Raw genomic sequence first — 17,645 nt, 5'->3', positions numbered from 1 at the left:
ATTCACTACGAATTGGACTGTTTTAGTAGAGGAATGAAAAATAAACCACACAGTAATGCAAAATAGAACTCGATATGCAAGTTGATAAAAAAAATAAAGGCAAAGTCCTAGGATCGACTTTTTTTCCCGGTATTAAAATGGATATTGTTGTACTTTCAGCTTATACATTTTTCGTTGAGGCTCTATTACTATAAATCGTCCAGACAGCCTCTCTAATTCAAGCGCTTTTTTTCCCACCCGCCGAACCATTTCCGGATCTCCGAGCAGATAAAATGATTTATCGTAAACTAGTCCATTCGTTTTTTTTGGTGCTCGCGTAAAACGTAAAATTGCCATTTCCAAGTTGAAATTGTTATCCTCGACCCATCGACACGGAGCTCGTTCGCGTTTTTTAGCTGGGGTGTATATGTATGCGTGCAGTAAAATTAAAATCCCTGGAAAATGGCCGAATATCCGTCGCGCGACCGGAAAAAAGTAAGGATGGAGAAGAAAGGAGCAACGAGGGAGGGAAAAAAAGTGGGACACGGTGCGAGAAGCTGCCTGCGATGTATTTTTAATGATCCACAATGTGCTGTGTCGAATCGGGGCGTCGAGTTCGGGTGAGGGTGCATTTTTTAATTTGAGTAAAGAAAAAGTAAAATTCGTAAATGACCGGAATCTGGAATAATGTCTAAAAGCAGCTAATACTCCATTTTTCACAATAACGCTGTAACAATGGGTGCACCAGCCAACTTTTAGGTTAAATAATTTTTTTTTTTGCATCGCTACAGCAAGTACTACAGTAAAATTGGCTCACCTTTCCTATCCGGGAGTGAAGCCGTGTATAAAAATAAAAAATGTTTCCTCTTACAAATCCGTACGAAAATCCCTTAAAAAAAAGGTCATGCTCGACACAATAGCATTGCCGGGAGACAAAATTCTCTTCGATATCAAAAAATGCGGGATGAAATGAATTTAAAAATCGCTGGTGAGACTGATTTTTTTTAGTTAACTTGGCGAAGAAGATTTTTAAAATAAAAAAAGAAAAATAAAAAAAATAAATACATAAAAAAATAAGCGAATGGGAAGGGATGCCTTTTTTCCACTCGTTCCCTTACACCTCGCTTTCGTAACTGTACTAACGAAAAAAAACAAAAACAAACAAAAAAAAAAAAAAAAACGCCTTTCATTCCACCTAGACTGTGCTTCTCATTCACCAGCAAGCTTTTTTTATCCGCTCCAAGCGCACAAAGCCAGTCGTTTGTAGTGCAGATTTTGTATCGGACAATCCACCTCTGGTACAAGCAAAAAATACTCCGACAACTGACTGGCTCTTTCGCTTTTTTTCAATTACAATTTATCAGTCAATTAGTACTCTGTGAAAGGCTTTGTAATTAAAAAAAAAAAACTTATGTCCAAAGCCGTCAATCGAATAAACGCTCGGCGCACAAGCGATTGGCTGACTTTTATCGGAAAGTCGAGCGAAAGACAAGCGAGTTTTGTTTGACATTCGATCTTTTGGGATTTCACCGGAATCCAGAGCAATCAGTGAAATCAAATCGACACGCGTCACTTTGAAGAGCTTTTTCAGGTTCGAATGGGCATATCGGGTTCTCTCGCGCGCACTCCATCCGCTTTGCTGTAAGCCATTGACCGGTTATTTTTTTAAAGTTCGACAGCAGCGTTAACTACCAAAAAATAAAAAAAAATAAACAAAAATCCATGATCCCTAAGGTAACCCCTGAAATTCATCTGTTTGCAGACGCCACTCTGTTCTTCGACGTTGAGCTCATCAACATCAGTGATTCGCCCCCCAACGCCAACGTGTTCAAGGAAATCGACGCCGACAAGGACAATCAGCTGTCCCGCGAGGAGGTGAGCGTAATGGCAAGGATCGTTCTTTTTGTTCAGTTTATCTTTTTCTGGGGTCACTAGGTGTCGGTCTTAAGTAGTTGCTCGAAACTTTTAAGACTTACCCAATACGATTGCTCGTACCGAATCTCATTCAGATTTAATTTCACAATTCTCGTTATACTAACACGTTTCTCTTTTCTTCCTTAAATTACATTTGCATGTCTAAACTGTACATAATTATTGTAAATAGACATCGTACATTTTTTTTACCGCATAATAGATACGTAATTCGAAACACGATAATCCAGCCGACCCTCGAAAAATATCAACGGAACGAGATGCACCCGCATGCAATTCCAATTTTCAACCTAAAGTCCTTAACATTGTACAATTATAAAAAATAAGAATAATAACAAATAATATCAGTCAAAAACAAGGTTTTCATGAAACGAGAGTCTAAAAGGAAAAAAAAAAAAAAAATTGCCCGTGTTGTGCAGGTCAGCGAGTACCTGAAGAAGCAGGTGATGGAGTCAGAGCAGGCGGGCGGTAGCCCAAGCAAGGAGATGGAGAACATGTTGGCCGACCACGACAAGCTCGTCGAGGAGATCTTCCAACACGAGGACAAGGACAAGAACGGCTTCATCTCGCACGACGAATTCAGCGGACCCAAGCACGACGAGCTCTGAAAAGCTGCTCTCCTGCTCTAACATTACACACCCACACACCCACGGAAAAATACATACACATACACACGCACGTACTTTGGACATTCGATCGCATGCATATAATATACAGGGACGCAATAAACTGCCACGACAGACAATGATCCTCATGGAGATGGTGTTGGGCCATTTTGGAGGATCCACCCCACCTCCTTTGAATGACACTCCATTTCGTTGTGCACAGAGCCGCTAACTCTGCCTCTCTTTCTTCGACCATTATTTTCTTTGACTTGAAATTGCAAACTTTTTTCTCGCAATGTCTCGGCCGTCGCGACACGCGAACGACAAACAGCCGCGAAGTATCCACTACGGCCGGATCATAATGTGAAAGGACGAAATTGCCGATTTTGGTACTTTATCGCGTAAATATCTTTCAATCTGTACGGCTTTTTGGATGCTTTGTCGACTGGTACTGAAATTAATCATCCAGACAATTTTTTCCGACTCCGCGATTGAAAGTAATAAAAAAGCCTCGAGGTGCGATCTCTTTTGTTCGAAGTAATGAAGTAACAACAGCAGTAGCAGCAGCGATGAAAACGGAGAAGCAGAGCACAGTGGCTGCCCCAGGACCGGTGACCATCAGTTTTGCGCAGATAGAGACGGAAAGCAGAGAAAACAATAACACCGTGCGAGAGCTAAGAGAGACGGCAGGTGAAAAAAAAAAGTGCGGCTGATGAGAGAGGGAGAAAAAGAGGAAACTGGAAATCGAGCTCGACCCCTTTGGCTTTTTTTTCGCGAGGCGAGACATTCCACTGCTGCACCGAGAGAGAAGCTAAAGGAAGTATACATATATACATGGCGCAGAGAGAGGGAGCTCGCTCGTGTTTAGGTATACGCGCGCACACACCCCAACTCATACATTTACACACGTATACAGAATGAAAATAAAGTATAAGATGAAAGAAAAGAGAGAAAAGAACGTTCGAGTGATCCCGACTCTCCAAGTGTAAAGTGATCCCCGAGCATCATCCTGTGCCGAGTGAGAGCGAATGAAAAAATAAAAGAGCGAGTGCAAGGAACAAAAAAAAGGTGTGAATGAAATTTTTTACGCGGACGTGTACGTAGGGGTGTTGAGAAGAAAAAAATAAAAAAAAATAAAAGAAATAGGCTGAAACAGAGATAGAGTCTATCGTTAATTTGGGAGTGTTTTTTCGTGCGCAAATCGTGTGCTGCCTGACCATATGTTGTTTTGTATACTCCGTACATTTGCTTTGAGGATTTTCTCCTCCGGTAAATAACTACTGCATTTTTCGTCATTCCTTCAGTCTTTTTTGTTACTCTTCGTACTTAAAGGTCATCGTCGTTTTTTTTTTTTTTCATAATAAATTTTTCACAATCCATCCAGTGGATAGTGGACGGAGAAATTTTTAACCATACCTGATGACAGCGTCTTGCGTGTCGTGTTTTTGATACGAATTTTTTATTGATCGATTGGTTAGTTGGTTGATTGATTGATTGAGAATCGATGATGTTTTTACAATTAAAAAAAAAATCTTTTCTCATCTGACCATGAATTAAAAAATTTGTAACAAAAAATATGTATGTACACCCGTTGAATGTTTTTCTTCTCGAAGCTACGTTTTATCATTGCGCTTCTCTGAAGATGTGTTCTTGACCTTTGATCATATTAATCATATGTGAAAATCTATTTAACAAAAAATGTAAAATTTAATTATAACAAAATTGGGATTGAGCAATAGCAAGTTTATATGAAGGTGAAAGAAATCCGAAAATAATTGAATAAATTTTACGTCACTCTCGTTGCAAGCATTATTAATCTAAAATTATGCGTTTTTATTACCACATTATATTGTATGTTGTTAAAGTTTGACGAAGGTTAATAATAATAATTATAATAATAATAATAATAATAAATCGTGCATCTCTAGCACATTTTGTTATAAAAAAAAAAATGTTTACTCATTCAACCCTCCCGATCCCTCATTCGACGCAATAAATACTATTTCATAGGACACAAGGTAAAGGATCAAAGGTAATGTCGAAACAATGACATACATGATTCAAGGCATATAATTTCAGTTCTTTATTGTATATCGATCACGTTCACTTAATGCTGCACAGCGTGTTATTTTTATTACTATAATCGACTTAAACATTACGTACGAATTTTACTTCTATGCTTTCGTTTCTTCACAGCAGCTGACTCTCAACTAAAGCAGTGCGCGCGCGATTTTCCCTAGCTCAACGTATTCGTCTCACGTAACTTATCTCCTTTTTTTTTTTTTTTTTTTTTTTTTAAGATTAAAATCGATCGACGTCACATATACGCGTACGGATGTACATGCACGATAATCGTCGCTTCGCTACGAGACGAGCCATCGTCGATCAACGCCACAACATGTACAGCTAACGTGCGTCTCGTTGTTCATTTTTTTCATGCCTTCGCGATACATCGAAGATTTACAAATGTACATGTACAAATTCTACACGATTACGATGAAGATCGAGTCGCTTTGCTGAATTATCGCAAGAGGCACGCTTGTTCCTGCCAGTCTATTATCACGTCAAAGTGCACGCGTTACTTCTGGAAATATTTTTAAGAGAGGAGGCACACAACGTCACTGGTTATATAAATTTCCTTTGTATACTCAAACGATTTTTTTTCTTCGATCTCATTAAACAATTTTGATAAAATATTTGATTTTGGTACACAATATAATTTCATCGCGTCTTAGTAAAAATATTTTGGTAGAAAAAATCTGTCCGACAGTTTAATTTTCAACATTTGTCGAAAGAGTGTAGTTTCTACTATACGATGTACGATAAAATTTTAAAAATCGTTTGTAAGATTTTTGCGTCAAAAAACATGCATAAAAATTTATAATTTTGTTTTTCAAAAGGCCCAAAATTTTTTTAAAGCCCATCATTCGAATCATGAATATTTATTATACGACTCGCGTACAATACAACTATACATTAATGCACGTATCCAGTGATTATTAAAAATTGCCAAAAGATTCAAGCTTTCGATTATCCTTAAAAGTTCGCTGTTCCGACTCATACAGTAAATAACCGTTTGAGAATTACATTCGTTAGGCTAACGTAAGACTAGGCATTACAATAATTTATACACTTACACCGACACGTCACGATTGCTCGACATTCATAAAGCATCGGTTATTTCCAAGAATTTTTTTTTGTTTTTAAACAACGAATTGTCAAATTCGTAAAAAGACACGCATGTACGCGGGGCGTAAGTGTAATCGTTGTCACGACGATAGGCGCTGTGATAATGTTATTCTGGAGAAATCGTGCAACACTATTTGGTTTTCGTAATAGTAACTATACATATATTATCGAGATTTACGTCGATAAACGTTGTCATTGTTTTCTGCTTTTTTTTTTTTTTGTTCAATTAACTTCCGGTATTTCTTGTTTTTTTTTTTTTTTTTTTTTTTTTTTTTTTTTTTTTTTTTTTTTTTTCAATTTACAATTTTTTACTAGTGACTATTATTATCGCAACACAGTTTGCCTCTGTATGTATGTGTTATGACGTGTAAGCCCATACGTTGTTTTCTATTGTACGTTTTTACGTGTTCTACACCGTAGCTTAAACACTAAATTATACGCATCGAGCGTCGCGTACTTCAAAGATTATAAGGTTATATTAGATGTATGCACGTACTATCCTTTCAACAACGTGTCAGCTTGTGGCTGCGATGCACAAGGCAAAATTGGTTGAATAGTGACTATTGGCTGTCGAATATTTTATTTCTGCTCACTAGTGATTGGAAAAAAAACAAAAACAAGAGTCACCGAGTCCACACCTTACCTCTTATACTTTTTTTTTCTTCTTTTTTTTTTTTGGTTTTTTCTTTTTATTCAACTCGGCAATCAATTGGAAAAAGTTCAAAGTGATACAAATCGAAAGAGAGCAGTGAATAAATAAAATTGAAGGCCGTTGGAGAAAAAAACGTAATAGACGGTAACATGCATCAATAGCGAGAAATGAGAGAAATAAACAACAATAACAAAAAGAAAAATATGTACGTGTAGAGCGATTCGATTACAGTAGTCGCAATCAAAGAAATAGAGGAGTAATGAGGGAAGGAGAAAACGCTCGAGCCTCCTAACGCGCGGGGCAGTAGTTGTCCTCCTCGTGACTTGCTTTTGGTATACCCAACGCGTCGATTGCATCCAAGGACGACGTCTCTGCTCCTCTGGCATCCGGCGAAGAAGAGGAAAAAGAAGAGGGAACCCGCTCGGCAAGGGCGATTTTAGTCTTCGACCGACAGCTTCGTTCGTTCGTGTTTCTTTGTTTTATTATTATTATTTTTAATTTTTTTTAAATTTTTTTTTATCACAGTCAGTAGCCCTTGATGTAGGCAGCGATGTGTTTCTTCTCCTCTTCCGAGAGTCCGTTCTTCAGTGTTCTACGCACTGCAACACGCAAGCAGATGAAAAAAAAAAAAAAAAAAAAAAAACATTTTATTGGAACCTTTTGCTTCTCCAGCGCTTTTGACTCGCCAACGAGGGAATGATCATGACTTCTTTCCCTCGTCGGACAGTCGTCTAAACTACGTTTCATGCACAATGTTTAAAATCTATATAATCATGCAAGTACAAGAATTATTAAGAAAATCATGCTTTTGTCAAATCTGGCATTCAAATGATCCATCACATCAAAAGTTGTATGGGTATATTATTCACATTTCAGCCAACACTAACTCAAACTCATGAGTAAAGATTAGTACAGAGTGAGCGCAAGATTTTCATTGGAAAAAAAAATCCATACAACCCCACCACGCTTTGATGAGATCCAAATAATAATAGTCAAAGACTCTTCCCTCGGCCCGAGAGATCGAAATCCATTTTTCGAGCTGGAAGAGCCCGCAGTTTCAGCGGCAACCCTCTCACCCGTGCTTACGCATAAAAGATACCCGTATCGTAAAGAGCCGGTGGTGCACTTTTACGTATACTCCCCTGGCAGTGCTCGTCTCCTTCCATTAAGATCCAAATGTCTAACTCGCAAGTATTCAACTCCCCCCTCGAGCTGCTGCGACACTTTCGCGCGGGGTTTAGCGCCGCTAGAGGATTTTGTGCGGTTGACATTAATTTTTTTTGAACGAGCGTTTTTGCATCGACTCCTTGCGGCTCGTATGAAAATTTTTTTGTTCATTTGTAACACTTTTCTAATTGTCCCGAATTCACGCACGGAGGAGCACTTTTTCGCGTGTCTGACCAAAACGCGATATTTACTACTGGCTCGCTTCACAGCTTTACACTACTGAGCCAAATAATTTTTTTTTTTTTCTGGCAGTAGGTATTGGGCAGCCAGGACGATGGAATGACACTAAAATACACTTGCGATTAGAGACGTTTGATTACCCAAAGAGAAAATAATCAGAGTAAGCAGGGAAACGCGCGACCGAAAGTACCGAGTTTCAAATTGAGATTCAAGTCCCGTGAGCGCGTCGAGTTATTAAGCGTCATAATTAGCCCGTGGCTGTTGCAGCCAATGGGGACAGTAATAATAATGATAATAACGATAATCTGCAAAGTAGCGATCGAGTGGATTTATTCCCGCAATTACTGGGCCACGGGCACACCCCTCGAGTGCGATTCCGGGGAATTTAGCCGTATTATTTTTCATCACTCTCAATCCTGCGTTTCATTAGGCCGTTCAAGATGTACCACAATATACGAGTTTGGATAACCAGAAGTGCTCGAATTTCGGGATAATGAACCACCCACTCGTTTAAAACTTTAAACTCGCATCTCCACGGGGTTGACCATTTATCGTTTCGAGCTCACCGCGAATAATCCATCGAAGGCTTTGGCATCAATTCGATAAATAAAATAAAAAATCGGTCATTTGGCATTAGGAATCACTACCAGTTTGGTTAATAATTCAATGTCCATCAAGTGACTCCCCCCAACCCCTTACGAGTACACCACATCACAAAATGACGAATCACTCTAGCCACTACAACTCACGCGGGTTTCGATTATTTCGCGATGGTATGCGTATATGCTCCCCGCTGATTAATGTCAATTGTGCGGATCGGCAGAAGCGTATATCTACGGCCTCGACGACGATGGACCTCTTGTACAATGGGGGGTTGTAAATTTAACATGCATTGCGTTAATGTTCTTCACTGGTCTACCGTGTGGGGCTTATGGTTTGTCGGGGTTTCCGATACATTGGATACCAAGATAATTGATCAATTTTCGTTCTTCGAATCGCATGCTTGGGATGTCGCGATTAGAATTGTGAGCTATGGCCAAGGCGTAAAAGACGTGTGAAATGACGGTGGGAGAGAAACTTTTCGTTCGAAACAGAAATAACAGGGAACGATATCGAGGCCAACACACTTGGAGCGAGAGAGAGAGAGGGAGAGAGGGGGTGTTAGTTTCGTGCTGTTAGTTCATGCTGCAGGAACGCAGGATAGCGAGAAAAGGGAGCTAAACAGCAGTAATGGTAGGAACACAAGGGCACAAGTGGTAGCACCAATAACAGCTATGGGCATGATGAACAGCAGCAACGGTAAGGCTTCCTAGTTTTTGTTCGAGCGAACCTTAAATCAGCAGGTCAGAGGCAGGTGGTAGGCTCCCTCTCTCAAGGTCGATAGCCATCCGGTGTCGTGTTGTTCTCCCGTGTGCGCGAGCGCTTTACTATTATTATTTTATTTTTTTCGAAAAAAAAAGAGAGAAACAGAAAGAGAAAACAGGGTATTGTACGATTGAAAGCTCCAATTCCCCCCCAAAGATGTTGCAGAGGAAAACCAACACCATAAGAGTTGTGGTTTATTTTTCAGTGAGCATCGCTGCACCCAGCACCAGTATTAGTTTGTTTCGATTTTTATGTAAATTTGTGGAAAGTGTATGGAAACAATGGCATGCACGAGTCAAGAACTTTATTAATGTGAATATTATTAAATTTATAATAGTAGCTTTACGAGTATTCAAAAATTAACTTTCAGAGTATTAGACTGCTTAGGTTCTTCACCGCTGATATCTTAATTTCAAAGTATTTATTATAACGGACAATACTTTAGCAAATTAACAAATGAGTAGTAGAAAATTTCTTTAATCCACTTTATCTTCAAGACGCATAAAATACTTTCTGAACAAAGATCGCGAGTTAAAAATAATAAAAAAAACCTTAAGCTACCAAAAACGGAAAATAAAATGTATAAACGGTAATGAGTTGAATAAAGAAATAAAGGGGACACCAACACACTGCTACTTCTCGTATTCGCAGGATAAGCTGGGATTGTAGAGCTGCGCGCCCTTCTCTGAGGATTATACGCGTTGGCGTAATCAATGGTAAAAAAAAAAAAAAATAATAATAATAATGAAAAAACTTATTGATTGAACGCGTAGTTGACGATGTGAATTCTCTATTTACGCGTGACCAGATCGAGATTTTTATTTGACAAATAGATTTTTTTTAATTTTTTTTTATAAACAGTAATGAAAAACAGATAAGTAAAATAAAATAAACAACATAGGACAGCAATGGAGAGTAGAGTGTGCAGATAAAGTGCAATGAGTATAGTCGCGGCGATCGTGTCGAGCTGAAAGGTCGACATCTCGACTCGCCCAAAAATCCGCGCGTCGCCTTATTGTCCGACCCTCGTCATTATCAGTCTTCCCTTCCCCAAACATTTTTAAATCCAACCGTATCAACTTGATAAACTTATACAGGGTGGGATTTAAAAATATTTTTCCCTGTCCGAGACAAGGGGGAAGAAGAGCCTTAGCGAGAGAGGGCCAAACGACGGACAGAGGCTCCGCGGAGGCCGGCGACCGGGTGCAGGGTGCAGGGATTCCACTTACAAGACTTACGATCGGCGTGTCGCGTGCGCTTCCTCTCCCTCGGCGTGGTGCGCGTGGCCGGGGTCTTCGTGGCCGTCTTGACGAGCGTCTCGAGCAGCTCGTCGTCGGCGTCTGTCAGATTCCCGTTCGTCCTCTCGTCCCTCAACAGCGGACCCAAAGACGTTCGCCCTGTTTGACATTCAAAACAACCAAAACCTCCACATTACTGCTACCATTGACAATTTACAAGCATTTTTCTTTAAAACTTGTTTGATTATTTCACACGAACGGCCTCGTTGAGCCAACTGTCTCATGTTCCACGGAAATTGTTAACTCTGCGTCGAACGTGGTGAAGTTAATTCACCTACAGTACAAAGTTTGTTTCGCTAAATCCCATCTGAATTTTCGACAAATTGCCTCTGCACTTTATTGTTTAATCCACGGGTGGCAGTGGCAGTTTGTTCTCTTGGACAAAGGCGTTACTTCGTACTCAACGTTTTCAGTACCTGTGCCGTGCTCGCCCAAAGAGGTACGGCAGGGGCATTCGCAACAACTATAGTTCCTCATTAAAGCTAAAAGTACACGTGTACGATTTGCGTGGTGGTACAAAAACGTAACTACGTAGCAATGGGTAAAGCAGTCGTCGTCGATACGCATACTCGAGGCGTTTGGCGGCTGCTCTACTTTTCCATTAGCACTAGTTCGCAGGCACTCGTGGAAAAAGCAGGTCAGAAAGTTACACCGCGCGCGCGCGTCAAAAATGGGCAAAGAAGGGGCTTCTCTTCAGAGGCAGAGCGTCAAAGTTCAACCCCAGCGGGCTTTTCAAACGGACTTTTCCCTGCTACTTCAACTTTCTTTTTCTCCTCCTGCTTTCTTTTGCGCGTCCTTTGGCTTTGCAGTTCTACGCTTGGTATAGTAGGCCGCGAATAAAGTTGGCCCCCACGAGGGTCGCCAAAAGTGGAGGGTAGCGTTTCTCCCATGGAAATTTAAAGCTGCCATTACTTTGGAAGGAATTAATAAAAAGACTCTCTGTTTATTGTTTTTGTTTCAAAAATCCTTTGCGCGTTGAAAATACATCAAAGGCTTGGGGTAAGTTGTTTCCATAAACGAAGCGTATTTTCATTCCTGTTCCTTTTGGACAAAATGTTGCAATTACAATGGCACCTCACAGCAGTACCAACTTCAGCGCAGATATTTCTCTTACACCAATTATTTGGCTCGTAACAGAGAAACAAAGTACAATAGCTGCTGCTTTTATTTTACCTCCACTCTCCCCCTCGCGTTCGTTCCTTCCTTCCTGGACAGTTCTAATTTTCTTTGCTCGTCCCTCCGCTCCTCTTCTTGTACCTTCTTTTTCCCGCTCATTTTCAGCCCAGCTCCAGTGCCAGTCACGCCTGTTTTGTTTCTCTCATTTCTCATGCAATTTGTGCGCGGAATATCCACGCTGCATTCAAAATCCAATTCTACGAGCTGGGAGTCCCAGTGGAGGAAATGTCGCGGGTTTGGAAGGAGAAAAATAACAGGATCTCCCGCTACACGCACAACAGGAGGCCCTTGGCGCAAAAACGAATTACTCGTTGTGGAATATTTGCAATATAAATATCAGAAAAGTATTTGTTTGCTGGTTTTTTCAAGTTTTCGTCCAACGTGGGTCCTACCCACTGTAAAATAAATATAGCGAAATTCTTCATAGTTGAGCAAAAAAAATGTCACGCACAAGTGACGTCCAACCAGAAGAAGCTCGTATAGATTGTTGTACAAAACAGAAGAACAAAAAGTCAGGCCAAGATCGAGTTGTGTCTTATTTCGGCGAGTCAATTAGGGAGAGCTTTTTGAGCTTCACCTCGAGTACAAGATCTGGTTTCAGCCAAACAAAGAAATAATCTCGAGAGACAATCTATGTATGTTGTCTCATAAAAAAAAAACGATTCTCGTTCCAACAACATTTGTAAAATGGCAATAGTAACAGCTTCTCGAGGTATACTGTGATAACACAAGAAATACGGTGTATAAAAAAAAGGAGTAAAGGAAAGCCACCCCAAGTGGAAGAAAGTCCTCCTCGAGTGTTACGGAAGCTTCTCCAGCCACACAGATATGAGGGTGCGTTCAAAGTGTAATTCTTGAAGAGCCACGACGCGGGGATGCAGGGAAAAAGATAGAGAAGACCACCCCACAGAGAAATTAGGGTCGCCGTTCCGCGTATATGCGACGCGGAGTCTTGCGGTTATGGGCGCCAGTACATTCATACAGTGCACGTAAGGGGAGCGTATACGGGGCTCAGAAGTACAAAGCCCGTACGGGCGTGTGTTGTGTTGTATCTATACCGTTTAGTTTATATCCACCGTATTCCGCTTACGGGGCATTAAGTTGCGCATACGGGCACCCAAGCGCGCGCATATTTACGTACCCGCGGCCTTGGCCATCGTGTAAGTGCGGGGTAGCTGCCTACTTTGCGCTCAAACGGTTATACGGGAGGGATCGAGGAATGCAGAGTCGCGAGAAATTCCGGTGAGCTCTGGTCGTTGCTGTTGAAGTGACTTTATAAAGATGAGGGACGTTTTTTTCCAAAACTTCTCGTTACAGTCCTCGAGTTGAAATTTTGCCTTTTAATTTTGAGTGGCAAACACTGCGTATAAATCCAAATGGAGGCAAGTACATGTTCAAAAAGTCACGCGTGCAAAGTAAAGTAGGGTAGTGGTAAAATGTACCGTGTGGAATGGAAGGGGTAACCACCGTAAAAATAGCTTCTTTCTCCGTTCGTCCGTCTGTATAGGCCCGAGCACTGCTTTACTCTCTACGCACCCTTGTTTTCTTCTCTGTTTTCCAAGAACTGCCTTGGAAGTTTATCTCTCTACCCCACGTCGGATCGCATAGGGAGATCCACCCCTTATTTGTAAAAATCTCGAGTAACTTTTTGCCACCCAACTGTTTTTTCAAGCCTTCGGTGATTCGCCAACTCTTTGACCCCGTGTAGGTGAGGTAATGGGCTTGAGAAAGCTCTTGAAACCCAAATGCTTGGGGGGGAAAAAAAGAAAACATTCTTTCACGGAAGCACGAAGCGAATGAATCTCGCCAATTACCGACGCTTCCCTCTGCTCTGAGAGGTATATCCCCCCTGTTGCCTTGTAGCTATAGCACATAACGCCAAGTTGGCGATGCCAGTGCTTACCAGAGTAACGAGGAAGGGGAGAAGGGAGGGGTAAGCTCATAAGTCGGACTCACCGAGTTTACGAGGGTTGTTCACGCGATATCCCGAGAAACGGTAACCCGTGGATCTAAGGCTCCTACCCCGTGACGCACGAAAAGTCTGGAAGCTCCAATAACTACGGCGCACTACCCCTCTGAATCAACCATTTTTCGTTGTTTGTCGTTGTTTCGAAAGCTATACGAGTGCACACTTTTCAAATGATAAATCATACGCGAGCACCTAATTTTTACAAAGCGCCAGGTTATCGCGCGGCAGTAGCCGGAAACGTGACTTTAATGCTGGAATAACGCCTCGTTATCAGCCCTGAACTCCCGCGTGTATATGCCGGGTAAACAGAGGGAAGGAAAGAAAAAAATCAAGCGCAACAAAACCCGCGTCCCGAGGGAGCCGGGAAAATTTAGCGAGACGACGGTGCTTCTTATCAAAAAAAAAAAATAAATAAAAAAAAAAAAAAAAATGGTGGCACCACGGGCTGGCTTATCCACTGGAATAAACAGTCGTTCAAGGTGTACTCTCTCGTGGACGCGTATATTTCCCAAAGTTCAGGTAGCGACTTATCTCGTGCGAAAAGTATGCGCATACGTGCCACCGACACCCTGGCTCACCCCCACACCATGTTTGCATGTGCTTGATTTTTTCGCTCGTGTACGCCGTCAGATGCCCAAGTTTGCGGAGCGACGCGAGTAAATCAACCGCGTGGCTGGATTATACTACACGTGGTATGATAAAAAAGTTTGCGCTGTAAATATATACACCTGCTCGGCAAATAAAGAGGCATCGCGATAAAAATTAATACGCAGCGCCTGCGAGACGGTGTTTGCGAAAAACACCACCATGAGATATGGACGAGCTTGCTAAGAACAATATATTACGTCTCCTCTTTGTCAAGATTTTGAGTTTCTCGTTACACAGTCGAGTTTCAATGAGGAAAAAGGAGCGTATGTAGCTCACCGTCTTTGCGCTGCCTCCTCCACGGCAGCGTGCCGTGGATGCTCTCGACGTCGGAGATATCGCTTCCCAGTAATTGCCTGAGTTCCGCGTCCGCCCGATCCTCCTTCGTCCTAAATTTGCCGACCTGAAACACAAGAGGTAGAAAAGTAAGTTTCGCTCTATACGTGTATTTCTTTTTTCATACATATACATACTCCTGCTTTCGAGGTGAAGCTCGAGCAGAGAGAAATCGAAAAGAAGCCGAGAAAAGGGAAAAGAGCTGGAGGATGGGAGGGAGGGGGAGCTGTCGAGGAAAAACAGACCGTAGCAAATTGGAATGCGTGTCCTTTCTTTCTTTCTTTTTTTGTTTCTCCCGCCTTCCCCCTTTGTGCTCCCGATGCCCCGGCTTGTCTTTGAAAATCGAACGGAGGACTTTTTTCGCGTCCCACTGTTCCTACGAACGATCCGAACGTACTTTTACTTCGGTCCTCCCGTTCGTTCAATCCCGGAAATCCAATTTGCCAGGCTGCGTTTTGAGCTAAAAATACAAACGAGATGGAGAAAAAAAAGGACGTGGTCTCTCACCTCCGTGATCATCTTGCCCCGCGTCTTGTTCCTCTCGCGGTGATTGGCTTTCTTCTCGAGCTGCTGGAGCACCCGCTCGCGCGTCGTCCTGTACTCGAGAGCAAACTCCGACACGATGCGGCAGAACTCGTTCGGCTTCGTGTCCTGGACCCTGTTGAGCGGCACGCCCAGCCACAGGATGAACTTGTGGAAGCGATTGACGATGCGCCGGTGCACGATACTCAGCACGATTATCCGCTCGGCGCAGTCGGACAGAAAGTCTGACATCCTGGGAAATAACCCTCGATATATCAGACTGTCTTGCGCGCACACCTTCGCGCGCTATCGCATATGGACCGAGGGGATGAATAAAGGGGCGAAATGAATTTCTTGGTTATCGACCGAGGGGGGAGGGAAAAAAAACGAGATTACGGAATTTATTGGGCCGTGCACCTGGTCGAGAGCCAACTTTTGGACTCTCTCGAAAAAAAGTACCAAAAAATAAAAAAAAATACATAAAAAAAGGGTAAAAAACGAGGGTACGTTCAAATCGATGGAGTGTACGTGCCGAAGGGACTACTTAATGTATATATGGGAGGAAAGAAGCGTGGCCGAGGGGTGGAGAGCGGGGGTGGCTTGATACTCACTTGACCTTCATCATCGTCGAGCCGTCGTGCTTCGCAATCAGCTTCAAGTGGTCCCAGGACGCCTTGCACTCGCTCTCGAGTTTGCTGATATTCGAGGCTAGCTCGTCGAAGTCGATTCTCGACGCTCTAGTTACTGCTCCAATCTGTTGGTTTTTTTTTGTTTTTAAGTATAAGCGAAAAGTTGGAATTTTCTTCCGAAGCTCTCTCTCGAAACTTTTTTCCAAGTGTTTTCGCTACTTTTTGAAAGATCGCTCGGCAGGATTAATTTTAGAGAAGGTATCGATTGCTCGGTTAGCTCTATCTCTCAAGATGTTCCCACTTAAAGTGATTTTTCAAAGAAGTATACCTTTAGAAAGGCTTTCCCCGTAGTATGAGATTACTCGTGAAAAATTCAAAGAAACTTTTTCATGAATTACGGACAGCTCCTTGGGTTTATTAATGCAGTTTTAATTACTCCAAAGTGCACTTGAAAAAAATAAGAAAAAAATGAACAAATGTCGAAAATACCTCGGAGTACAAGTCCGTGGAGTCGGGAAACTTTTCCATGACCATGTGACAGAGATGGTGCAGGAGCGAGTGTTTGTGCACGGTATCCTTGACTTCGGGCACTTTTGCCAGGTACTCCAGCTGGAATCCTTTCACCTGTACGTGCAAAAGACCGACGCTCTTTGTTATTTTCATATCTTGGCGCCAAAATTTATTACGAGTGATCATTTGGAAAGGGAAAAGAGGATTGGGGAGTTGGATGAAAAAAAAAAAAAAAAAATGAAGTCAATCGTGACCGTATCGCGCAGCTTTGAAAAAAAGCTTATCTAAAACCAATTTGAACCAGCTTCACGGGAAAGAGCTTCGCTAAAAGGGTGCGAAAGATCTCCGGCATCCATTATTCAGAGCCCCTCCGGACGGGCTACCTTTACAAAAAAAAAAAAAAAAAAAAAAAAAGAACAAAGGGAAGGAATCCAGTCGGGGCCCTGTAAATCTCAAAGAAGGCCAGCCTCCTTTGGTCCTTCGTCCACATACATCACCCTCCCCTCGTTATTTACTCGCTTGGACGGTTGCGGTCAAATTAATCGATACAGCACCCCACACCCCGTAAGACGGAAGGAAAGAGGAGGAGGGGGGAATGAGATCTCTCTCGGATTAAGCGTATGTCATTTGGCTGGCTCTCAATACGTACCTCATTTCCGTTGAGAAATATCCCGATGGAGAGGAGCGTGCTCAAAATGCCCCGGAAGGTCTTATTCACTCGGAGGGTCTCCATGCCCTGCTTCAGGTCCATCAGAGGGTCTGCAATTTCCTGCAAGTCACAAATGTCGCTTCTTTCACTCACTGTACAGATGCAGCTAGCTTCCCCCTTCCATCCCCCTACTTCGTCTTGATATACCAGCTTACTGCTGACCTCGTTTTGGTGTACACCCAGAGTATGAGTTTTTTTTTTATTATTTTTTTTTTAATCACAATTTTTCGCATCTACCTTTTTTTTGGGGCTTTTTTTATTTTGCTCGGCTTCACTATGCGCATCGACAATGAGGACAAAAAAAGGACACAGGACAGCTTCCTTTACGTTTTTCTCGGAAACCCACGTTTGTTTCGCGAGTTTTTGAATCTTGATGGAAAAATCCGAGAACAATTCACGCTTTTCGACTTTTTATGCGAAAACTCTACGTTTACGTGAAATTTTAAAGGTATATTCCGTGTTGGATGGTTGGATCGATTATATTGCCGAAGCTATTTTCTTTCAATTTTAAAACAAATGCATCGAGTACACTGAAACTAATTGTGGAAAAACTACTAAAAATGAAAAAAGAACACGATTGTACATTCATCCGTATAACATGGTTATTGCGAAATAGTTGAAAAGAACATAAATTCGCGAGGCAGTTCGTTCCTCTTGCGTCTTGGTAAATTTAACGCATTGCACTTAAGAACGTACTAAGTTAAATGGCCCAGTATATCTTT

At 41.9% G+C, this 17,645-nt stretch overlaps 2 protein-coding genes across 7 annotated transcripts in view; one reads left to right on the top strand and one right to left on the bottom strand.

The window, feature by feature from the left end:
• Positions 1-4,417, top strand: part of Fkbp14 (peptidyl-prolyl cis-trans isomerase Fkb14) — a 41,923-nt gene extending 37,506 nt beyond the window's left edge. The window contains exons 3-4 of one of the 2 annotated variants that reach the window (XM_014359900.3): positions 1,742-1,854; positions 2,331-4,417. In XM_014359900.3, coding sequence (XP_014215386.1) covers positions 1,742-1,854; positions 2,331-2,519 — 302 coding nt within the window. In that variant the 3' untranslated portion in view covers positions 2,520-4,417. Of the gene's footprint in view, positions 1-1,741; positions 1,867-2,330 lie in introns of both variants that reach the window. The other variant, XM_023392040.2, reaches the window with a different exon arrangement.
• A 2,439-nt stretch (positions 4,418-6,856) lies between these two features.
• Positions 6,857-17,645, bottom strand: part of Fhos (Formin homology 2 domain containing) — a 101,376-nt gene continuing 90,587 nt past the window's right edge. For 2 of the 5 annotated variants that reach the window (XM_089594224.1, XM_089594226.1), the window contains exons 14-20: positions 16,864-16,983; positions 16,194-16,328; positions 15,687-15,829; positions 15,061-15,328; positions 14,497-14,620; positions 10,359-10,526; positions 6,857-6,956 (exon numbers count right to left, since the gene is read on the bottom strand). In XM_089594224.1, the coding sequence (XP_089450350.1) occupies positions 6,883-6,956; positions 10,359-10,526; positions 14,497-14,620; positions 15,061-15,328; positions 15,687-15,829; positions 16,194-16,328; positions 16,864-16,983 (1,032 nt within the window). In that variant the 3' untranslated portion in view covers positions 6,857-6,882. Of the gene's footprint in view, positions 6,957-9,094; positions 9,192-10,358; positions 10,527-14,496; positions 14,621-15,060; positions 15,329-15,686; positions 15,830-16,193; positions 16,329-16,863; positions 16,984-17,645 lie in introns of all 5 variants that reach the window. The other 3 variants (XM_089594235.1, XM_089594230.1, XM_089594238.1) reach the window with 3 other exon arrangements.

Source organism: Copidosoma floridanum, unplaced genomic scaffold (assembly GCF_036245765.1).
Source record: "Copidosoma floridanum isolate Cflo_tuat_1 unplaced genomic scaffold, Cflo_Japanese_pri ptg000001l, whole genome shotgun sequence".
Classification (NCBI taxonomy): Eukaryota; Metazoa; Arthropoda; class Insecta; order Hymenoptera; family Encyrtidae; genus Copidosoma; species Copidosoma floridanum.
Note: the sequence above shows the minus strand (reverse complement) of the source record. Positions and strands in the feature narration are given on the sequence as shown.